General features: G+C 40.9%; 1 protein-coding gene across 3 annotated transcripts in view; it reads left to right on the top strand.

The window, feature by feature from the left end:
- The window catches only part of ADGRD1 (adhesion G protein-coupled receptor D1), a 166,578-nt gene extending 142,306 nt beyond the window's left edge, over window positions 1–24,272 (top strand). For all 3 annotated transcript variants that reach the window (XM_068157400.1, XM_068157401.1, XM_068157399.1), the window contains 4 exons: window positions 16,151–16,277; window positions 17,109–17,150; window positions 19,826–19,918; window positions 20,616–24,272. In XM_068157400.1, the coding sequence (XP_068013501.1) occupies window positions 16,151–16,277; window positions 17,109–17,150; window positions 19,826–19,918; window positions 20,616–20,711 (358 nt within the window). In that variant the 3' untranslated portion in view covers window positions 20,712–24,272. The remainder of the gene's footprint in view (window positions 1–16,150; window positions 16,278–17,108; window positions 17,151–19,825; window positions 19,919–20,615) is intronic.
- The last annotated feature ends 659 nt before the right edge of the window (window positions 24,273–24,931 follow it).

The raw sequence follows: 24,931 nt of genomic DNA, 5'->3' as shown, positions 1-24,931 counted from the left end.
AGAGCTGCTGTGCTTCTGTCTTTGAACAGCTTTCACAAGTGGTTGCACAAATGTCTATCGGGACTAATTGTGGTGCCAGTAGTGACAACTGATTCTGCATCATGTCTGAGCTGGACATGATGACATTGTGAGCTCTAACACATGCTTTTCTTTCCCCTCTTAGTTGTCTGCTTTTGAGCTGAAGTCATCCTTTGTGGGCAATGTTTTCTGTCATTTCTCCTTAAGCAGGATTTGGTGCTCCAGAATGATCAGGGCCTGTTGATTGTGGGTTCCAAAGGAATACCATCTCTCATACTCATGTGCCTATTTCTTTCTTATGTTATAAAGAACAGTAAGACACAGCATATAGGTACAAAATCTACCAGGAAACTTGATATTTAAGAGGTGCTGTGTTTTCTCAGGTAAAAGATCTAATACTCCTCATTAGAGATGTTTAAGCATGTTTGTTTTCATATCTGAGCATTAGGATAGGATGAGATTTATTAAAACTTGGTTATTAAATCCCTATGATGAAACCTTGCTCTGAGCACATCTGAGTCAGTAATGGAGGGGAAGGGTATGAGAGAAGGGGCCATACCAAGCTACCCTTCATCTTCTGTGCCTAGAAACCTATGTTGTGCTTATTGTTCTATGATTGAATCAACTTCTGGATTTCACCTGATCAGCCCCTGATAGATGATAAAAGCAGTGGCTGCAGGTGAAAGCTGTTCTGTGCAGCAGTTTGAGGATGCACTACATTAACATTGGACCTCCTTAAGCCAAATTAGGATTTATATGTTCTCAATGAGAACAAGACTCTCTGCTGGCCCCATGCCTAAGGTTGGATGATTCCTGATGAGTCTTTTGAGGTATAAAAGGTGCCAGAATGCACAGGAGTTGGGTCAAAGACACTGTTAGCCATATGATATTGTGGCATATGGGAACAATGCAGGTGTGATGTTACCACCCCATGGCAAAGTCATCTAAAGGACAGCAGTTCTTTATTTTAGAATTATAGCAACAGTCAGAAACAGCTTTGGAGTTCACATTCTACTGTCTTAAATGTTTTCTAATTGTTTTTAGCTTTTAACATCTGATTTTAAGCCATGAAAATACTGATAGGAGGAGGGCAATGTTATGAGTCATGGCTTTATGCCTGGTACCAGTGTAACAATTAAATGTTGGCCATTCATCATGAAATGGTACAATTCACTGTGAACAGCAATAACTTCAAGAGTTTGCTTGAACTGCTGCATTTACATCCTTGGTCTAATTTATTATCCTAAAATTCTGTCAGCTTTATGCAGAATAATAAGACAAATATTATAGTAATACCACTGCATAAAGTAAATGCTTATTTAAGCATGCACCTTCTACAGAGCTCTAGGCAACCTTGTTAATCAACACCCAGTCTGACACAGCTCTGTGCTAAGTGTGATTTACATATATTACTGACAACGCTCTCTCAAAGTAAAATTGAATAAAAGATAAAAATGTGTCTAATTACAACAAAGAGAAGGTCATCTTCCAGAATCAAAAGTCTTTTTGAACTTTCAGTTACTGTTTTCAGGTAAGGAATGGCATGCCATTGACTATAGATATGTTGCAAGTGTTTTGGAAATAGAAATTGGAAATGATGCCAAATTAATTTTAATTAAAGATGAGGCAGAAACATAATTTTGTGTGTGTGAAAGAAACTGAAACCCACTGAACAAAACCACCCCCAAAAGCAGTTAAGTCAGATGATCATAGTATCATAGTATACTAGTATCAGTCAGGGTTGGAAGGGACCACAAGGATAATCTAGTTCTAACCCCCCTGCCATGGGCAGAGACACCTCACACTAGATCAGGCTGGCCAGCCTGCTCTTAAACCATGATTGAAAGCATGAGAATGTCATCAATGGTGAGATTTTGGAAGTGAGCTTCTGTAATTATCTCATAAAGAGCCATGTTCTTTAACTCCACTGTGCGTATTGTCTCCAGCAAGGCTCACATAGCTTCTCCAGCTACCCCCCCCAAGTTAATTGTTTTATTTTAATACAGACACAGTCTCAAGCTGCACCAGGAGAAATTTAGGCTCAAGATGAGGAGAAAGTTCTTCACTGAAAGAGTCATTTGTCATTGGAATGGGTTGCCCAGGGAGGTGGTGGAGTCACCGTCCCTGGAGGTGTTCAAGAGGAGATTGGACGTGGCACTTGGTGTCATGGTCTAGTCATGAGGTCTGTGGTGACAGGTTGGACTCGATCTTTGAGATCTCTTCCAACCTTGGTGATACTGTGATACTGTGATATTAGTAAGCTAGGGAATACCTGAATACAGTAAAAGAACAAAGAAGCCTAGGGTGTTCTCATGTGAGTAGCAATAGTAAAGATTCAGATTAGTTGTTCAAAAAAGTAATCAGCAATAAGACAGACGTAAATATGTATGGAGCAGCATAAAGGAGCCTGTGAGGGCCTGTTGTCTGAGACTGCTTTACAGAGCAAGAGAATCAGGAAACCCTAAGCTCAAAAACTAAAAAATATATGGCCACTGGGTCTATTTTTCATTTTCTCAATGTATATGGAACTGCAACCATAGCCAATACTGCAGTATCTTTCTAAAGCAAAGTGCTTGAAATAGTTCCAGAAAGAGCCTCAGGCAGGAGCACTGGCACTGGGGCAGCTCCCCAGCAGCCATCTGCCTCTGCAGCCAGCCTGCACCCCATGAGACAGCTGACTGGCACCCTGCAAACTTCCTGCTCCTGGAGACCTCACCAATATTGCCAAGGAATGGGGGAGAGCAGAGAAGTGGATCAGAGACTGGCATGACAGAGCCTGGATGCTATAAGGAGGTTAGTAGGGAAGCACACAGATTTTTCCGTGTCTTCTGTTTGCAAGGAGGTCCTTGGGAGAAGGTGGGAACTGAACCAGTTAGTCAAACAGTTTGATTTTGGCAAATTGGAAAATATTTTTGTTTAAGTTTTTGAACTGGGCATTTCTGCAAGTGCTACATCAGCTGTGACATTACCTTTGCTAAACACTATAAACCACGTATGTTTCCTGGCTTCTTTAATGCCACCTTAATAAGAAATGCAAGTCTCCACATTACAGCATGGCACAGCTGAATGCTTTTCTGCCATTTATGTTCTCCTCCAAAGCAGCAGTCCCTAGCAGTTTTTAGAAAGCAGCCAGCAAGGCAGCATGACTGTAGTTGTAGTTCAGCAATTATTTTTTTTCCCCTTATGTACATTTTAGACAGCAGATCAAGCAACTGTAGGGCTATTTATTTGCCACCACTGCAGTTAAAGCTCATATGAACCATTACACAGAAAATTACTTTTCTTTCTCAGTTTATATGCTTGACCTTGATAGCTTTGCTGTTCACTGGTACGGTTGCCATGGAAATGGGAGAATGATTTTTCTGTTGATATCATTGCATAATTAGAGGTCACTGAGACTGTTTAGGTCAAGAGATCATTTTCAGAGTTCAGCTTCTTGGGGTGGGGGTGGAGTGTGAATGTTATTCTACAGAAATTTTGTGTATGGGCTGATGGGATTGTTACTTTGTCATCCTAAATTAAACTATGAGCCCTGCTGAGTTCAAGCTAAGAGCCTGAAATATTTCCCAAACCTTCAGATTCCAACCAGCCCTGTGTCTGGGAGGTTGATTTTCTTGGGTATTCCCATGCATGCAAAACTACCAAGCTATGAAGCTTGTTGCCACTTGTCAGCTGAACAGTGCTAACTGGCTGTGTAATTGCTCCTGACCATTTTGAATTGTGTGTAAAACACAATCGTTTCTACTGGTGAAAGCCTCAGGGAATGGAGTCTCTCCAGTGTATAGCTAGCTGGTTTTAACCTAATGACTTCTCTTTAAAAAGCCTCACATTTCTGCAAGGACGTTTTAGGGAAGAACAGCTGTCAGCCTGTCCTTCTCCAGAGGACACAGAGAACATTTTATTTCTCTTCAAACTGATAAACTCAAAACCTGTCCCATTTTTGGCAGGCCACATTTTCGAATCATTTTTGTTGCTTACCTCCAGAGTGTTGCCAGAGGACTGTGCTTTTCTTGACAGCTGATACCCAATGCTCAGCTTGATGCTTGAGTTCAGGCATCACCATCGTGGAACACAAAATCTGAGCTACTTCTGATTCCTAATGTTCGCGCTTTGACATCCCAGTTGTCATGGGGTGAGATCGCTGGCTGCAACTTTATGGCTTGAAAAATTAGCTTTATAAACCATAGTTCATTATCATTAATTAAATGAAGCTAGCTCTATGTTAACATCTAATCTTGTGCTTTGAACAAGTCTTGATATATGTATGAAGAAAGAAAAAAAGCCCCATCCCCATTTGCCACCTGCTTTGGCAAGCCAGACTAGATGTGTGGTGCCATACTGTGCCTGCTTCCTTTGCTTTTCTCTTCACAGAGAGATTTTTGAAAGTTCTGTCTGCACATAGAATCTGAGCAGGTCTACCTTTTCTTTTTTTATATGCCCTTTCTTTCTCCCTGCATGTCCTTTCTGAGCAAACCATACCCTTTCATATCACTATTCCAGTCATGTGAATTCTGCCCTCAAATCTCCCATTATGTAAGGAAAACGCAAACGCTATGAGGTCCTTTTCATAACTTCTGTAATTTGACAATCCCTCTTTATTAGTGCTGAGTCTGTCATCTTGGTCCACTGCTGGGCAAACAAAGATTTTCACTGCATGATATAATAACTATAAAAAAGGCTCAGGTGGCTGTAAATAGTGCAAAAAGACTAATTTTCAGGATATTGTTTCAAGATGACTTGCAGAGATTTAGCCAATTAAAAATCGTAAGTGTTGGGCTAATGTAGATCCATGGCTCACACTGACACTGTACCTAGGGGTGGTACTCCATACAGAAAGCTGTCACGAGATGGAAGAAGTCCTGCACTGGGAGCTATGAAAATGGATGAAACAATGGAGACTGTAGTCGAAGAAATAATTAGGTGTGAATGCTGGAGAAAAGAAGTAGATGACATCTAGCCTAGTCCATCTGGCACCCACAGGCAGGATCTAGACCTTTGGGACATTTTCATTTCCTTGTCCTTGGAAGAGGCAGGTAATGAGTTTTCTGAGAATAAGCTGTCGTAACAAATTCCTTCTCCTGGACTGACTCCAAAGCAGAGCTAGGCACTAGGTCCCTATTAGAATAAAGGGGTAGTCTGAAGGAACATCTGTTTTCACATATGCAGTGCATCCAGAGCAGCCAAGGTTAGATTATCCTATTCAGATGTTGCTCCCATAACTAAATGTATGGTCATATTTGGCAATTAATTATTTGATATCTTTGTCTGATCTAGAAGCATAAATTGTACCATAAACTTTTTGAACTCAGGACAAGCTTGTGGCCAACCATATATGGATAAACCCAAATGCTCCTGCATAGTTTTTATTGCCTGATGGTAAGAAAAAAAAATAAAATGCTGCACTTCTCTTGGGTGCAAACTGAGAAAAACAGGAGAAAAAAAAAACAGGAGAAAAAATCCTGCCTCTTAATAATAGCTTGCTATCCAAAAAAGATCTGATCCATTAGAATGTTGCCATTTATTTCCTTTTTAGAGCAACAAATGAATCCCTCCAGACTTCCCAGTCAGTCTGGTTTTGTAAGCCCATTAAGGACCCCCTGAAGTGGAAGTGGATAATATTTTCTTGTCTTTTTCCCCCCTCTTACCTCCCTTAAAGTAACTACCAAATCAGCTTTTAACAAAGAACTGTAAGAAATAGGGAAGTAAACAGTTTGTGTTCAAGAAACCATGAATCCTCACTATTGGGAGGATGAGGGCTTGTCCTTTTCCTTTTTCTTTTGGGCTGCTTTCATTTTCCACATGCTTTTCTGAGTATGTGACTATTTTGGCACCTTACTGTGGTTGTCAATATCAACTCCTGGGAAATTTGTCCTGTCACCCATTACCAGAGTCTGCCGTGACATATTTTTTAGCAGCCACAATTGTTTGACTTCCAAAGGATGTAATGTGTGACTGAAGCAAACAGCCACCCCTTTAGTCTACCTGGATTTGAAAGAAATGCATCACTGACTGTGAATTTATTACAAAGAAGGACTGCATCATTGCTCACCTGTGAAGGCGCTCAGACGATCTTCAATGATCAACTAAGTGGAAATATTGAAACTGAATGTTCTTTCTAGAGGTTGCTGTGTGAAAAGAGGAAACATTTTCTATTACACTGGGGCTGTGCTGGAAGTTCAAGTGATGCTCCAGTAGAAGCAGAACATGAAAGCAAGCACAGAGAGACACAATGTTTTGATGGTTAAAGCATAAATCTGCAACAAGACTATTCACTGGCACAAATTCTCAGTCACCTTTGAAAAACAACTTCACTAAGGACAGGGAAGCTTTTGGATGTCTCTTGGGAATGAATACATGGACAACTGGGTATCCTGGGGTACTAAGACTCTCAGAGCAGGGTCTAGATCTCCTCATCCAAACGCAGTCATTCCTTCTCCTTGTTTAGATGTGAACTTTCTTTTACTGTGACTACAAGCTCTTGTTTTTCTTGATGACTCAATGGCAAAGTTCAGTGGAAAATTAGCTCTAACCTCCGGCTTGGGGACAGAGAAGTAGAAAATGCTGTCTCAGCAGCAGTGGAGTGAGAGAATTAGTGTCAAAAAATGTTGGAAAGAGGAATTTTAGAAAGAGAATGGAAAAATCCCACTGCAAGTTCAGTTCCCCTGGGAAAATCATCACCACTGAAAATTCAGCTTGAAAGAACATTACATTTTAATTCTTTATACTCTTTTAATAGCTTGCATTAAAGACAAGGAGAAGAACATATTTTAGTTAAGTACTTACTACTTTCTTTGGGGAAGTGTTTCTTTATTTCTTTTGTAGTTTTGGGATCAGGAAGTGATAGACATGACATTGGACTTGATCTGTGGGAGGCCTCAGCAAGACAGAGATTTCTAAATCCCTGGTTAGATGCTGAAATCAAGTCAGTGCTGCTAGCCCCTGGAATTGCCTTCTCAACATTACAATTCTCAAGGTACCCCCCTTCAGGTCATGTCCATTATTTTGTCAGGCTTGATGGGGGTTTGAAGTGAGGCTTGGATTTCACTCCCTACTTCACTGAATATTTAATATAAAATAAGAAATATTAATAAAGCAAGGATTAGGTAGGACTCTCCTGAGAGAGAAGTGCCTCCTGACTGATCTGTGCAGTACACCTTCCCTCTCTGACCCAGAGCATATTTAATTATCTAGTGTAAGCAGAACAGGTTCAATAGGCAAGAATGAGCTTCAAGCAGGGAGTTAAAATGCTCTTCTAGTGAAAAGGGAGCTGCAGTCCCTTAGGCAGAAGAGTGATTTGAGCCCAGACCTCCCATATTCTGGGCAGATTCCGTATCTGTGACAGGCAGCTTTAGCTGTTGGGAAGACTTATGAAAAGCACCACTTCTTTGGCACCATCTGCCTTCTTGTGAGGGTCTGTGTTGTGTGGGCAGGGTATTTTCCACTGAACCTAACAGAAGAGGAGTAATACCACTTCCCTTCCCACTCACATGAAAAAAAAATCAATCTGAAATAGTTGCTGTTGCAGCCTAGATGTTTTTTTCCTCATAGCTGCAATACTTTTGACTAGCAGCATCTTCCCTGCATTATAAATGGCATCTGCCAGAAAGCAATGATCTGAAGTGTCTGCAAATATTTCTTACTCGATTTCACAGCATTGCTTTGAAAGGGCAAATAACAAATAATAAAATGGGGAATAGCATCTGCAAGGAGTTTGTTTTGTTTTGGTTTGTCCTTTTTAATTTATTACAATTGTGCCTAGAAATCACCTGAGATTAGGGTAGTAACTGCCTATGTGCTAATTAAAAGGCATCCCTTGTTCCATCAGCCTTATTGTCTATACAGTCAAGAAAGAGTAGGAAGAGGAAAAAAAGTGCATGTGTGTTTTGGAGGAGTTTGTGAGCTACTGCTCAGTGACAGGGGCAGAATTAAAACACCCTGTCTGTCCTTTCTGAGATGAGAGCTCTACAAGTTAGATCAAGATGTCTAGCAGAGTTCAGAGATTAATTTCATTTTGAAAAAAAAACCCCAAATACCTACTCTCAATGTCACACACATGCAACATGCAGAGTAAATTGATTGCTAAGTTTCAAGGGGTCCCAAGTCATTTGACTCTCAAGCCTCACTTGTGCTCCTCCGCTGAGCTACTTATACCACCCACAGTGCCTTACTCTGCTGAGACTTAATTGTTTTTTTATTGAGGAGTGAAAGGGAGCTTGATCCTTTAGACTTCAAATTAAATCAGTGGCTTTGGATTTTGTATATGTTCTCATTGAAGCTCGTTGGTTAGCTCACTACAAAAGTTGTGTCATTATCGGTATTCTTCCACTCCTCTGTTTGTTGTTGGTAGCAGCTCATCACCTAAGTCACTGAGTGTTGGGTTTGCTCCTTGGAGAATCAGGCAACAAAGTGAGTAGCAGCACTTCTGAAAGCTGTGGTCAGAAGAACTGCCACTCCTTAGTCACCAGTGGGACTGAAAGCCTGAGTGCTGGTCAGAAGGAGCAAAGGTGCATGTTGGAAGCGCTGCTGAACCTGAATGAAAAATGTTTTCATTCATAGCCAGAATTGCTACATGTGGTTTCCCAGCAGCTCTTCAGCTTCCAGCGTCAGGGTTAGTGAACTCTGCTTGTAACAAATAGGAAACTGAAGCTAAATTCAGCTTTCCCCAGCATTAGTTTTAAATGTTAGTTAGAGGATTTTGGATTTATTTATTTTTATATAAAGTACAAAGAATTTTGCTGACAGTGCCTAGTGAGGAGTTTAAGAAACAAGAGAGATTTCAGTTAAAAGGCCTATTTGTCAGGGTAGCAATTTTGGGGAATTGTTGTGAAGGATTTTTGCTTTTTTTTAGACAGTATTTCCTCCAATTATTATATAAACATGGCTTCTGGGTCTGAGTTTAGTTCTTACTTCAGCAGGCATCATGATGGAGAAGTGCATGTCAGAAGTCTTAAAAGGATTAGAGCTCCATATATAAGCAGTAAAATTGATTTGTGAATTAGGGGTTCCCTTCACAGAAGTAATAAAGTTTTCTTTCTGCAAGCAGTGAAATTTCTTTCTTGTAGCTGTCAGTGGAGTTGTTCTGCATCAGTGTAAGATATTGACAGTCTGCTCAGGGCAATAGCAGAAAAGGGCAAAGATTAAATAAGGGAAAGGGAGCAATCTCAATTGAGTGGAGCTATTCTGAACCAATTGCAAATACAATAAAACTATAAGGCCCAACCTTGCTCTTGGTGAAATGTTCCTAGTAACTTCAACAGTGCAGTAATTTTATATGACATTGGTAATGAACATATATCACAGAGGTGCTGAAACCTTTACTTCTTGAATGCCAGGACATCCTTGCAGCTATGATAATTATTGAACTCAGAAAACTTCCCTTCCTCCATGGATTGATCAGGATCTCAGCTGGTGTAAACCACAGACTAGTGGTCCATCTGGCTGAGCTACATATACAAAATATTGAAATCCTGCACTGATATGAATGCTGAAACAAAAGAAACCAAACAAAGGGTGGGAGATCTTTAGTGGGCAAGGTTTGTTGCTTCTTAGGAATTAGAATCTCTTAATGTAAGGGGGGGGGGGGGGGAGGGGGGGAGGGAATAGATGAAAGACACTTTTTTTCCCAACAGATTTAAATGGTGAGTTCATGTTAAATGAACAGCTTGTTTAACAGGTTAAGTCAATGTTGCTCCTGCAGGAAGTATATCAGAAAACTAAAGATTTTCTAAGAATTCCCCACCCCAAGAACAGGATTCATGCATGAGTGCTCAGGTGAGTGGGATTATGCATGAACTTCCAAGGACCAGCAGTGTCTGAGGAGCAGCCTCTTCAGGTCTGACAGCAATAGGTGTGGCACTGTGCAGCATGGATGCATTGCTGCTTGCTTTTTGCAATGAACAGCCACCCGAACCTGAATGAAATCAAGTCATGCCAAAGTGGTTCTTGATGAGTAGTGATTCAGAAGCCTCTGCAGGCCACATGAGGAGATTTTTAGTGTTGGGGCAGAATAAGCCACAATCCTATGTGCAAACTGAACTGATAGATAGGCTATATACAGCTAGTGATATCCCAAAGGCTATTCCATACACACTGGATATAAAAATTTAATCAGACTCAATTTTTGTGTTTCCAGAACTTCTCTATATTATGAAGTAATAACAGGAGAAAAGAAATCTTTTGTTATGGTTTTGCTTTGTTCCTAAATAATTAATTCCAGGACTGATCATTCACTGTATGTAGATGCAGAGAGACAAAAGCCTCACCAGATTTGATGTTATTAGACTGCAGAAGAGTAACAACACCTGATTTTTTTTATAGTGTATGTGAGAAACAGGCTTGTTGGTTACTTCCAATTTCACAGGCCAGAGCATGAGAAGGGGCACACAGGAGAAATTTAGAGGGACATTTATAAGGCAATAGCCATCCTGTTGTCTGATACATTAGGGCACAAGGACAGAGAAAGAGTTTAGCAAGGTTTATGAAGTCCTGGTGGGACAATATAAAGCCCAAGTGATGGTAGTGAGTTCTTTTTTAAGGTTGCACAGTTAAGTCATGCAGTATTCCTTCTCCAAAAGCAACATGCATTTGATTGCACTCTGTATCTTAGTGTACTAGAACTAATCTACTAAAATATTCATGTAGCAAAGAACAATGGGAGTAAAAAAAAAAATAAAGTATGTGCAGTGTGTCAGAATTAATGTGCCTAGTGGAACATTAACTTTTGTATTTCCAAGACTTTTTAACCTTGCCACCTTAATGATGTTCTGATGCAGCATTTTACAGTTAGTGTTTTTCTCTTTTAAAGTTCAAAGATAAAATGAAATAAGGATGGGAATGGGAGGGGTAAATGGAAGAAAATAAAAGAGAGGACCAGAAATAATAGAGCTGAGTCCTTCCCTTGGTGAGTTAAGTTAATAAACACTTTGAACTAATAGTTTCATACAGAAGATGAAATTCAGAGCATGGAAGCATAGAAAGCTATGTGGTAATTAGACACACACACACAAAAAAGACTTAATGAGATTTAAGTGATACATATGCAGAGCTGACCCTTAGATAGTCTTAAATGAATTTTACCTTCACATGGCTGCTCTTCTAAATGGATGTGCATGAAAGATTTATACATTTGCATGAAAAATCCTCTGTCTGCATTTTGTTTTCATTTTTAGCTCTGTATTTCTGCGGCTCATGTGCAGGCTGAGCAGTCTTTATTAATGCATTATTTTTTACATTACATGAGGCATTTCTGATGTGCAAGGCTCCTGAAAAAACCCAAACTGTAAGAATGATTTTGAAAACATTGAAACTGAGTATCTGTCTCTATTCTGCCTCCAACTACAAATTCCAGACGAAGCTTTTTTGTGCTCTGACTTAAAAATAAATAATGAAAACTTATTTCTGACAACAAACTGGCTAGGGAAAATTATATTCCAAACTGTAAATGCTATAAAAATTGAAAGTGTGAGAACAAAAGAGAAAAAAAGGATGGTTTGTAATGAAGACAGTTTCACTAGTGTAGCTGTGTTGGGCATACTAATCAGTTGCTGTATAAATGTTAGAGAGAACATCTAAAACATCATGGACTCTGAATGTATCTAATCTATCTGCCAGGTGTTTCTGTGTCTCTCCCCCTAGTTTGCCTTGAGACCTGCAGGAAAAGGGCTCTGTAGGACCATTACACTCTGTGCTGGGTTAGGAACTGGCTGGAGGGCCGGGCCCAGAGAGAGGTAGTGAACGGTGCCACATCCAGCTGGAGGCCAGTCACCAGTGGTGTCCCCCAGGGATCAGTGCTGGGCCCTGTCCTCTTCAACATATTCATCGATGATCTGGATGAAGGGATAGAGTCAGTCATCAGCAAGTTTGCAGATGACACCAAGTTAGGGGCAGATGTTAGTCAGTTAGAGGGTGGAAAGGCTCTGCAGAGGGACCTCGACTGACTGGACAGATGGACAGAGTCCAATGGGATGGCATTCAACAAGTCCAAGTGCCGAGTGCTGCACTTTGGCTACGGCAATCCCATGCAGAGCTATAGGCTGGAGTCAGAGTGGCTGGAGAGCTCCCAGACAGAGAGGGACCTGGGTGTGCTGATCGACAGCCACCTGAATATGAGCCAGCAGTGTGCCCAGGTGGCCAGGAGGGCCAATGGCATCCTGGCCTGCATTAGGAATAGTGTGGCCAGCAGGAGCAGGGAGGTCATAGTGCCCCTGTACTCTGCTTTGGTTAGGCCACACCTTGAGTACTGTGTCCAGTTCTGGGCCCCTCAGTTTAAGAAGGACATCGAAACACTTGAGCATGTCCAGAGAAGGGCAACAAGACTGGTGAGAGGCCTTGAGCACAGCCCTATGAGGAGAGGCTGAGGGAGCTGGGATTGTTTAGCCTGGAGAAGAGGAGGCTCAGGGGTGACCTCATTGCCCTCTACAACTACCTGAAAGGTGGTTGTAGTCAGGAAGGGGTTGGCCTCTTCTCCCAGGCAACCAGCACCAGAACAAGGGGACACAGTCTCAAGCTGCACCAGGGGAAGTTTAGACTCGAGGTGAGGAGGAAGTTCTTCACTGAGCGAGTCATTCGTCATTGGAACGGGTTGCCCAGGGAGGTGGTTGAGTCATTGACCCTGGAGGCGTTCAAGGGGAGATTGGATGTGGCACTTGGTGCCATGGTCTAGTCATGGGGTCTGTGTTGATAGGTTGGACTCGATGATCCTCAAGGTCCTTTCCAACCTAAGTGATACTGTGATACTGTGATATCAGCCTTTCTGCAAAAAATTCATTGCAGGAGGTGGTCTGCTGGCTGCTCCTCAGAGGAGCATGTCTTATGATAGAGTTGAGGTGATGAACTTTAATCTTAACAGCAAAATATCCAGAAGCATTCTTGATCCGTGAAAATAAATGCCCAGCAGTTGTTTTCAAATGGTATATTTTAAAATGCATTTGTAAATTAAAGAGGAGAACTCAAAGCTTTTAGGCATTCCATTTTCCAGCTGAATATACTCCTTGCAGAATTAAATTGAGTTGTGCAGAAATATTCATGGCCAAGGACATAAACATATGAATTAGTACAGAAAAATAGTTAAAAACCTATATTCTTCCCCAACCCAGAAGCCTATGCAGTTCTTCCACACACACTTTTAATCAAGGATATAATAAAGTGTGTGCTCAGGTCATTCAAATGAACAAGATGTCTTGTCTCTGAGTTTAATTAAAAGATTTCTTCTTTGAATTGTGTTGTACAAAATTCTCATTTGTTTTATGTTTGTTGTAATTACAAGCAGTCTCTCATCATGAAGTTCTATTTCATTTCTCTCCTGATCCTGTACTTTAATCTGTACAAGAGGGTAAAAGACACAAATAGGACATTAATCACCCTAAAACAACTTTCTCTCTTGCATAGGCTTCCAGCTAAAGAGAGACCTGATGATTTCTGAAAAAATCTAGCTTCATCAAGAATGGGCTGACTTTTAGCTTCTCACTACCTTAAATTCCTTCTTAGCTTCTTTATCTGTAGTTGTACCCTGGATTAAATTGCATGGCCAACAGATTGAGAAAGGTGATTCAGCTACTTTGCTCTGTCAAGACCTTTCCAACACAGGACAGACATGGACCTGATGGATCAGGAGACTGAAAGACCTCTCCTACTAGGACAGGATGAGGGAACTTGGGTTGTTCAGTCTGGAGAAGAGAAGGCTCCAAGGAAGACCTAGCAGTGGCCTTCCAGTACCTGAAGGGGGCCTGCAAGAATGCTGTGGGGGGACTGTTTAGAAGCCCTGGAGTGATAGGACAAGGGACAATGGTTTTAAATGAGAGTAGATTTGGACTGGATGCTAGGAACAAGTTCTTTAGCATGAGGATGGTGGAACACTGGAACAGGTTGCTCAGGCCCCATCCCTGGAGATATACAGGGTCAGGCTGGACTGAGTAACCTGGTGTAGTAGAGGATGTTCCTATTCACTGCAGGGGAGTTGGACTAGATGACCTTTGGAGGTCCCTTCCAACCCAAACCATTCTGTGATTCTATGAAATATTTTAAGCACATATTTAATTGTGCATCTATCCCACAGCCTACAACAGGAGTAAAGTTTAGGTGTTTGTAAGTGCTCTGGTAAGCAGGGAACGGGTCCTTCTGCCTGTTTGGTTCAAGATGTTTCACATGGAGACAGGTCCCTTTATGTTTTTTGTCTTGTAACACCAACATTGTACTCAGCTGCCTAGGAGGAAGAGTTTGTCCTTTGATAGCTGTCACTGAAAATGTGGTGACTGGATGTGCAAAGGTTTGATGTCTGCTCATCCTTGACAGGCAAAATTGCATTGGGCTGTCTAGTTAGTAGTGTCCTGACAGCAAGAATGTTTTGCCCTGTGGGAATCGTAGGGGGTTTGGAGTGATTACAGAATGGACAAACACCATGAACTCTTTTGGGTTGCCCAGTGCTGTGAACTAGGTGTACGGCACTTCATGGGGGAAAATTGAAGGATGACTTATTAACTTCCCTGGGCACCTGGCCCTGCTCTATTTCATACCTGCCTATACTGCATCAAATTGATGTGAAAATGAGCTATAGAGGTGGTGGTTGTTTTAATCAAAAATCTGGAGGGACTGGAAGGACTGCATGGGTCAAGCAGACTGATTGTTCTCTGAATACATGCTCCCATTGTTGGGGAATTCCTGCACAAGTGGCTGCATCTCAGTTGTCAGATGGAACAGTCCACAACAGACAGATCTTTTCTGAATTTAGAAGATCCTTTTTAGATTACAAGGACTTGCATACAGTAATCCTGGTGTTCCTACTTTAATGTGATTATGCTAGAAACGCTCTGTAGGGCTATTACTATGATACTCTTGAAGTCAATATTACAGGGTATACTCAGACACAAAAGTACAATTCTTCAGAACAATTCATTAGCATGAATCAGAGATGATGCTCTGAGGGCTTCATAAGGAGAAGACAATTGTGTGGGATAAGCAATAATCTTTGTGCCTGCCTTTCTTGGAAGTGGCTGAGTAGTATTCAGTTACAGAGAGACATTAAGCAATGTTGATGTCAAAGCAGAGAAAAGATGCAAGAATTGCGCATACCTGTTCTACAGGGTCCTGGCTGCTCTGTGAGGTTTTGGTTGCACTCAATTCCTGTTACAGATGAAGAAAATGAGCTCCTTGTGGAAAGCACATAGTTCTTTGGTGTTTACTGTAGAAGGCTATGAACATACTGAAGAGACCTAACTGTGATCTTACAACCCTAAACACAATGTTTCTGTTTTCTCTGTGGTTCCCTTTGTCTACTCTTTATACAAAATTTGGCCTATAGAATTCTCCTGCTGCAGAAAACTTTCTGTGATCATTTAATTCTCCAGGATACCACATAATCTTCAACTCTAACAAATTTCCTGCACACAACTCATCAAGGAAAGCTCAAAACCCTCTCATAATTTACCCGTGCTGTTAGCTTCTCAGCTGTTACACCATCTTTCATTGGAATTCTGCCAATTCCTCCCAGCTAAGCAGAGTGAACATATATCAGAAGGGACCTCCAAGAAGCACAGGATATTTCAGTATGGTGAATCAACTCTGAACAAAACTGGGCAGAATCATACTGGTGTATAGAGAATTTGGCAGAAGTACATCAAGTTTCTTCCTGTTTTTGATGATTAATACTCCCAAGTTACTTTCTAGAAGAGAAATACCATATTGTCTTGGCTCAGCTGTAGTGATAAGCAAATGGATTTTGGAGGTGCTATAGAGTAGGTTTGGTTTTCCCATGTGATGCTGCCTTTGTTCTCTTTGTGATGCTGCCCTCTGTTTTTGTCTCTTACACTTGACTCCTCACTGATGAAGTGATAGTTCACTGTAAGCTGAAGATAAGGCTGCAGTAGTTATGTGACCATCTCCCCATCTCTTCCCCTGCACCCCCAGTGACTGACTCCCAAACTGTATTTATCCCATGTGATACTAAAGTTGTGTTACCCCAGTTTTCACAGATGAGGGATGAGTAGCTCAGAGACTTGCCCACTGAAAGAATTTTATGGTGAGGAGAGTTGCACACACTCTGTCTTGCTGCCAGGACATCACTGACAAATACCTGGTATGTGGGCTGCAATTTCTTTCACTCTCTCATCACATTTCCTCTTTTCATTTTCTCTTTCAGACTAACAGCTAAAGCCGTTGCTGTTCTCTTACCAATCTTGGGAAGCTCGTGGATCTTTGGGGTTTTGGCTGTCAATGCTCATGCATTAGTTTTTCAGTATATATTTGCTGTTTTCAATTCACTACAGGTAAGTGCCTGGTGGGAAGGGTTGTGGCTACTGAACTGCCGCTGAGATCATATAAATGGGTCATTAGTGATGTTTTCACATGCTTGTGTTTGCTGGGTTTTGTTCTCTGTTCCTTCCTCTCTCTTTTAAGTCTGTAATGACCATGCAGTGCTGGCAATTGTTTAGCCTCTGTGCGAACAGAACCTTTATCCCACTCCTTAGTGTTTCCAGTAGCTATAATTGAGACAGAGAAATGACATTCATTCTTCCAGCACCACGTACCAAAGGCAAGATCCTTCTGCAGAGACACCGGAACAATCTTTCAGTGTCAGTTTCAGGCTTCACTACTGAAGCTAAATGCAAGTGAACAGAAGTTTGTGGGCAAAGTGTAGCATAAGGAGAAGAGTGGAGCTTTTCTGCATGCTGCAAGTGACTCTTGCATGCAACCAACTAAATCCTCATCTTCTTCAGAGACCAGCCCAGAGAAATATCTGTGTTCAAGAGGGAATGTAAGCATCTGCTTAGCTTTAAGCAGACATTTCAGCAGAGGCATAATTCTATGGTGTGTTGCAATTCTTTTCTGAATAACAATTACAAAACCAGAATTCCAGCAAGATTTTTCCTTTAGCACCCCTAAGTTTAGGATGTGTTGTTTCACAAGAAAAGGTCCACAGTAAAGCTTCACAGTAACCTAATGCTGCAGGTGTCCCCAGTTTGACATGGATCACAGTTTTCCCTGCTTTTTGGTATTTATACATCACCAGCTACTTTATGTAATACTGTGAGAAATACCTTACTGTATTTCATTCTTCACAGTTAATCTTCACCCTTCTCCCTTTTATCTGTTTTCAGGGATTTTTCATGTTCCTGTTTCACTGTCTTCTGAATTCAGAGGTATGTAACCAAATGGTGCTAACAAATGCAGTGTTACCACATCTAAGTAATATGTGTAAAACAAGAAAAGACTTTCTCCACTATCTATGCCTGCTATGCAACTGCTTTCTCTTTCCTTTCAATTAATACAAGACAGTTAATGACTTCAAAACAGCTGGCATTTTGACCTGCGCTTGACATTCATTTTATTTAACATAAGAAAGGATTAAAACCAGAAAAGGATAAAGCAGCTGAAAACTGAGGAGAGAAGCACTCCTGAGGGCTGGAGGGGATGAGCAGGCTATGGGCTGTGCTGATAAGGGAAGATGCTTTGACAGTGGGAGCAGGACTCACTGTGCAAGTCCTCATTGAAGGGCCTTTGGCTCTGCAGTTCCAGAGAGGAAAATAAATATCATTCTCAGAAAAGCATACTTTTGGACGTTGCTTATCCAGTCCCTAGTGGAAAACCAAACAAAGTGGAACACATTCTAGGTATTTTTCTTGGCAGGAACTTCTGGATTTCATAGTGGATCAAGAGGCAGCTTTTTGCATTAAGGCTGTCCCAGAGCAACTGAGGTAAATCAAGGGAAGGCGTATGTGCACAGGGCTTGTGGAGACCATCTTTGCTGGGTCTGGAGCTTGCAGCAGCCTCTCCTTTCATGGCAGATAGCAGAAAACACTTAGTAGCATTTATTGCTGATAACAGAAGTTGCTTATGAAAACCATTTCCAGCACACTGACAGGGGGCACAGCTCGGTGAATCCCCACATGGCTTTGATTCTCCCACAGCTGTTAAGTAGCTTTGACCCATAGCCTGCTGCTTCTTCCTGTGCAACAATAGCACTCCACCTCTTCTGGGGAGACACTCTTAATTAATATTTGCCAACCTAACCAGTCTTAGAGCATCAATACAATCTTTGCCACAACCAGTTTAGAGAGTCAGGACTGACTATGAAGTTCTTGATCTTTATTGAAATGAACCAAAGCTAAGCGGGCAGGTTAAAGGTAAGGAGGAAAAATATTTCTTTATTCTATTTACCCTCAGGCTCAGAAAGCTTTCTCCCTGCTGTCAGGCTTGAAATGTCTGACATCAAATACAAATATTTGAATTGCTGCCATTTTTCCAGGTGCCTCATGAGAAATGAAATTCTGAAACTTTTCAGAATGTGGATCCTCAAAACCCAGGTGGTATACAGCTAATGTGAACTGTCATTTTCAGAGAGCAGGCCTTCTTGGCTCATCCTACACTCTGCATATCTAAAACATTTCCTCAGCTAAACTGCAAGACTTCTTCCTGAGAATGTCATTCTTCCCATAGAAGTAAAGCTCAGATACAGTAAAGAGAATTCAGCAGAGATTTCCAAGTGGTTGGGTTAAAAAAGAAATCTTTATTCCCAGTGCACCTTGACAAGGAATGCACACAAAGAGAGAAGCACAGGAGAACAGGTCTGATGGAGACTTGAGCAGTCTTTCCCACAGCACATGTCCAGTGTCACCCCTGACAGCTCACTCATTGAAGCCCCTGGATTTCCCTTAGCAGTTTAGCTCTGTGCCTCACTATTGCCCCTCCTGAATTATAGTTTTCATCTTTCTTAATGCAGTTGGAGCTTCTTATTTCCTGATTTAGCTGCTATAAATACAGAGTAGATAATTCCCTTCCTCTCTGCAGGAAAGGGAAGACTAAGACTGTCTTCCCTTAGCCTCCTCTTTTGATTAAACAACCTGCTCTTGTGCTTGCTTGACCTGTGATCATTCTCAGCACTCTCTTCAGTTATCTCAGTTGATCCCTGGTTTTCCTGGGACAATGGACACAGTTCTTTGGCTGAGGCCATGCCAGTGTGGAATGGGAAGGAAAGATTACTTTGTGTGTTTTGCAGACTAAGCTCCTCCTGGCAAGATGTTCTTTATCATCACATCATGGCAATGTTCAATCACTTATAGCCAGTAAGCCTTGATAAATCCCATCCACTTGTCTAAAGAACGGCTGTCTTATCACCTTTTCTTTATGCAGCTGATTATCTTCACCTTGGTGCAGAACTTTCCTACATCTCTAGGGAATTTCATCCAACATCTTTAAACAATTTCAGTTTTCAAAAGGCTGGCAGCTGGTTGAGATCTCATGGCATACAGGTAGCATGAGGGCTGTGTGAGCTCCAGGAGAGTCTGGCCAAAGGGAGGAGGCCTGTGGTCCAGCCTGGGTTAGAAAATGGGAAAGTGTCCTAGTGAGTGGCTGCAAATCAGTGTCATGGCACCTTAGGAAATCTTTCACACCAGGACTGCAAGTATTGGGGATGTATCATTACATGCCTGGCGGTCTGGGGATTTTTTCTGTGTTATTTTTTATTATTAAGAAGATGAATGGCAATACAGGCATACCTAGGAGGATAGGATAACCCAGACAGCATGAAAATGTTGCTAGTGAAATGAGACATAAGTAAAAGTATACAAATGCTTTGTGGGTACATGGTAAGTAAAGTTACATTTTAAAGTAAGACCATAAATAACAAGAAGAACGAAGGGGCAGATTATTTAATGGGTTTCAGAATAGTTATGATAATGTGGAGGAAGGAAAACAGAGACATGATTGCAGGTTGCACCTGTGAAAATAAACACAATCTTTTCAAAACGAAATCTTCTACCTGTGTGGTTGTTTGTTGTTGTTTTTTTAACTTCCATTTTTTCTTTTTCCCCCAAAGGTTAGAGCTGCCTTTAAGCACAAAACCAAGGTCTGGTCCCTTACCAGTAGTTCAACTCGAAACATCAATGTGAAACCCTTCAATTCAGACATTGTGAGTATTCCTCCTGTGGTTTTTCTTTCTTCCCCTCCCTATTGTATTTGAAATTGTGTTCCACATTACATTCTGTTGGAAAGAACAGGACACAAGAAAGCACCTGGGTATTTTTAGTACCTAACCTAATGCATGGTGTAGACAGGTGGAATCAGCAAATATTAACCTGCAGCTACAATATCTCTTTTGAAAGCAAAGGACAAAATTCTGCTTTCTGTTAAACTATCAAAATAAACAAAGGTTTATGAACCCTGGAGTATAGTTCTATGGGACTACTCCCACAGGTTGTAATGGCCTTTACATTATGCATTCAAGCAGCATTTTGGCAGTGATGATAATGGCTTTTTGATAGGGCAATTCTACATTTAAGCCTCTACATGTAAGCCTGAAGGATAAACTTTTAAATAAGTCAGCACATGAATGTGATTTTCTAGCTCTCCTTAAATGATCTTGAGGAAAAAGACATTTGTTCTTATAAAGAGCCAGGCTTCTGAAGTACCAGGTACAGTTAAGTGATCTTTGCCCATCACCTGAGATCCTGGCAGGAACTGTTTAAGCATCCTTGATGGCATATTCTCTCAAGACTCTGTTACAGCACTGTAATGTAAACAGATGCTTTCAAGCTTTTATTTCATCTGGACACGAGTGGCTTAGCAAAAATCAATAAATCTATTTTCAATATTGTTTTGTTTTCCAGATGACTGGGCACAGGCCAGGCACAAGCCCCACAAAGCTGAACACCTGGGATAAAAGCACCAATTCAGCCAACCGCATTGATTTATCAGCAGTCTGACAGCAATGCCAGCTTCTCAGTGAAAATCAAGCCATACATTCAGGACTTCTGACACAGTGTCCATCAGTTGTTTTGTTGTGTGTGTGTGGTTTTTTTCCCCCCTCACTGGTAGAAAATTCCTTTTTAAATCACTGCCTAATAAATTGGAAATTGCCACGTTGTTCTGTTGAGTAAATAGCCCTTATCTGCTTGCCTTTGAAACTGTAACACATTCTACCACTTGGCTGTTAGCAATATCTGTAAAAACAACTAGCACAAATATACACTGGATGGTTTTGTCAGCAGTGATGAAAACACTAGGTACACAAAAAGAGCTTATTGCTATCTGAATCATTCCAGTTCCCTCATACCTCTGTAGAGGTATGAGGCAACATACCTCTGGAAAGATGGATTTTTATGCTCTAAAATGAAATGCTTCCCATTGTGATGTTGTAATGGGGCTGTTCTGGTCTTGCTGTGCACTCTCTGTTTACATTTATTACCTTACAGAATCCAATTATCAAAGTGAAGCTTATTCAAAATAGGTAGTGTGGTGATTAATTTAAATGCTACAAGGAAGCCAGGACTTGAGGGAGAGACCATTTCCAGCTACTCAGCTCCCAGCAGGGGCATGGTATTAGCAAAGCTGATACAGCCATGTGTCTCTATGCACATCAACAATGTATGTAGCATGTAATACATGGCCTATTAGTATGTTACATAGTCCTGTTTACATAATATCTATAAAAGACAAAAATGGCTAAGCTTGTCCTATAGCAGTCCACAGACTATCACTGATCTATGTCTGCTGACATATCACAACACAAAATATTTGTCCTGCTTTGACTGAAGTTTTTGGATGCAATCAAAACCTGTCCATCAAGTTCATTGTGCAAATGCTCTGTATGTTTTGGAAACCAAAACCTGGCACTGTGACTTACTTATCTTTCTGCTTTTGCTGGTCAAATCGAGCCACAGAATCCTAATCACAAAAATGTAACAGGATGATCCACTGTGAAGACAGCCTGACTACAAATAAGTCTATGTATTGTTAACCTACTGGCAGTTTTCAATAGATCTCTGCAGAGCCTTTTGTGGTTTTAAACTCTTCAGCACTTAATAGCTTCTGCTTTAGTACTGCTATGAAGTGTCTTCGAGGAGAAGACAAAGCACTGCAATTTTTCTTTTGACCAGTGTTTTGCAGAAGGAATGTTTGGACTTCAAGGCAGTGCAATCTGGGCAGTGCCAACACTGTACCTTTCCAACGTTCCAACTCAGAGCTCCTGAATCTGTGTCTTGCTGTAGGATTTACCCAGCAGCCAGGGTCTCCAGAGCAACATGCAAAGAGGAGCCCCCCCCTCTAGAGTGGCTTTGCAGCCATATCTCCTTATCCTCAGCTATTCCTTGTTTGCAGTAGCTGTCTCCCTAACAGACTGGGTATGCTGGTTTGTAGGAAACACCAATGTAATCAGCTTTCCCAATGCACTGGGCTATCAAAGTATTGCAGAAAGAGGGCAACAGGCAAATCCTCAACCTCATTTTTTTCCCCCCTCTAAGACATTTTGTGGTGTGGGCTTTTTTACCCCCTAACTAAAAGTGTGTATTTTCAGCAGCTCAGACTGCTTCTGGTCCCAGTGAATCTAACAAGAGACTTGCTATTGATTTCTAGGAGAAGAGGTATTTGCACCCCAATGTGAGGGGTGGAAATTGTTTATTGGATAGTAAAATTGTGCAAAAAGAAAATAAAAGTAAATTGTGGCTTGATCTACAGGGATGAGGAAACATTCATCTATTAGGATTGAATTTAGTGAAGCATTTCGAGCAAAAGGCATAGAGTTAAAAGTTTAGAGACCATTGATGAATTTTGGGTTTGATTGATTCAAAACAAATTTTCTCACTTTTTTCCTTCCTTCACCAAGAATAAAATATGTTTCATATTGGACCAGTTTTTAGCCTTCTCCCCTTCCTGGCCAAGATCTGTTGGTACGGTCACCAAACTGAAACCCTGCAGTGCAAACAAGTTTTCCTGTGACTAGAGATTAAACCATTCTACAATGATTATCTTTGTTTCCCCACATAAATGCTGGGTTTGTGCAGCTGGAACAGAGCAGAATGTGCCACACTACGTATCACACACATGCATGCATGAATTATATAGGCGTCTAAACTTGTTTCCTATTGCTGAATAACTCAAATTGTTGAGAACCCTAGAAGGCAGGTCACTAAAAGCTGAATATCTAAATGGCTCTGTCTTTATTTTAACTTTTGTATGCCTTTTCCCTAGCCTTTTGTACATTGGACTGCCTTACAGCTATGCAAATATATAGACTTTTCTTGGCCTTAGAATGATTTTCTTTCCCCCCTCCTCCCAAAAGAAGGAGCCCTCAGAATGTATGGAGAAGACTGTAACAGAGCAGTACTGTGATAACAGAGTTCAGTGTTTGTTTTGTGTACAAACAGCATATTTAAGCATATTTTTTTATACTGGAGCATGTGGTTTTTATGTTGTTGTTTGGGATTTTTTTTGGTTGTTTTCTCTTGTTTTTTTTTTCCTCCCTAACACTGTGACCATGGATATAGATTGAAACCCTCCTGGATCATTTCTCTTCTAATTGCTGTATTATAGCACAACACTTCTGTGGATGAACCAGAGGTCATATCAAAGCTTCTCTTTTTTCAGTCTGAAGTTTTAAGAATATTCCCCTCCGTGCAATTTTCATTGCCTGCAATTCCTCCTGTGCTGATGTGTATTGGTCATCTTTGTCACTATCCAAAGTCTATTTGAAAGACATGTGCCATACAAATAACAGGACAAAATGACAGTAGTATAAAAGGGCTAAATCTAATTTTCATCCAGGTATATACCATAGTTTAAATACTGCTCACCAGAAATAAGAAGAGCATGAAAATGGGTTTGAGTTTGTACTTTAGAATGTGACATAGATGCATGGTGTATCAGGGGAGCATTTGTTATCCTGTATCTGTGAGATCCACTGCGGATAACCTGTGTCCCATGCTTTAACTTTGGAATGTTACTTGTGATGAAGCAGTTTATCTTGTTGCTTATGTCACCTGAGGTTAGGAGCTTGAACACTATTTATAATACGAGCTTGGGGACAGAGTTTTTCTGGTTTTGATAAACTAGTCAAAACCCCACAAAGTATAAATGTGTTCCATTGCCATTTAAGTCCATTCTTGGGTGGTGTTGTTGGGTTTTTTTTTGTTTGATTTAATGTATTTTTGTTGTTACTGAATGCAGCAAATGTACTGAGTAAGAAGTGCTCAAATGAATCTTTAAACAACCTCTTCCTGTCCTCAGTCTTTTGAAGCCTGAAAATCTTGCAGTTTATTTATGGGCTTGTATATAACAGCTATTGCAATAGTTTGTTTTGTTGGGTTGTTTTTTTTTTCAGTACAGCATGATTTTGTCAAGGGTATGAAATCTTAATTGAATGAGATGTGAGTTTTAAAATAGGTAATGTAGCAAGAATGTCTTTGCCAGTAAGTTGTAAAATAATTTAGTGTTGTTGGATTCCCCCTTCCCCCCCCCACCCCCCACCCTCCAAATAAATAAGAAATCTTAATTTCCTACAAGGACTTTGTGCACATTTTTCTTTTGACATAGGTTGTAACCAGCAAGGTAACAATGAGGGCTCCCTGTGAGTACTATGAGTACTGTAGTGGTGATTAAACAAGCAGAGCTTTGCTCCTATGAGAAATCCGATGTGAAAAAAAGACACATGACAAACAGGATCTGTCTCAGAGGGAAAACTCATTCTATCAGTGGTGTTTATGTCTCTGGGTATATGAATGCCTATATATTTAGATATATAAAAGTACACAGTTAGATACACACACATATTGCATACATACATATTTCTTTTATAACATATCTAGCTTTCAAAAGTCTTTTCATATCACCCCACCTAGATCATCCTGTCCTCCACTTGCTGTGGTTGGGGACAGATAATTTGCTGGATAGAAGAGGGATGCACACACAACAATTAACTTTACGTGGCACTTTGCAGCCAAGTAACTGCAGCAACTCTCAACTGCCACCAACTATTGACATTTTGGATTCCTAGGAGCACAGACATGATTATGACACTGCTCTGCTGTCACCCTAGTAGGTGAGCAAGTCACAAGTACCTTAACTGTCAGCAAGTAACTTTTCCTGACTGTGTTTATCCCATCAGTGAAATGAAGATGATACTGCTCTCTTTGTTAAGTGCTTTGAAAGT

This window comes from Melanerpes formicivorus, unplaced genomic scaffold (assembly GCF_026170545.1).
Source record: "Melanerpes formicivorus ecotype bairdi unplaced genomic scaffold, bMelFor1.0.p_v2 SCAF_36, whole genome shotgun sequence".
In the NCBI taxonomy this organism is placed as follows: Eukaryota; Metazoa; Chordata; class Aves; order Piciformes; family Picidae; genus Melanerpes; species Melanerpes formicivorus.
Note: the sequence above shows the minus strand (reverse complement) of the source record. Positions and strands in the feature narration are given on the sequence as shown.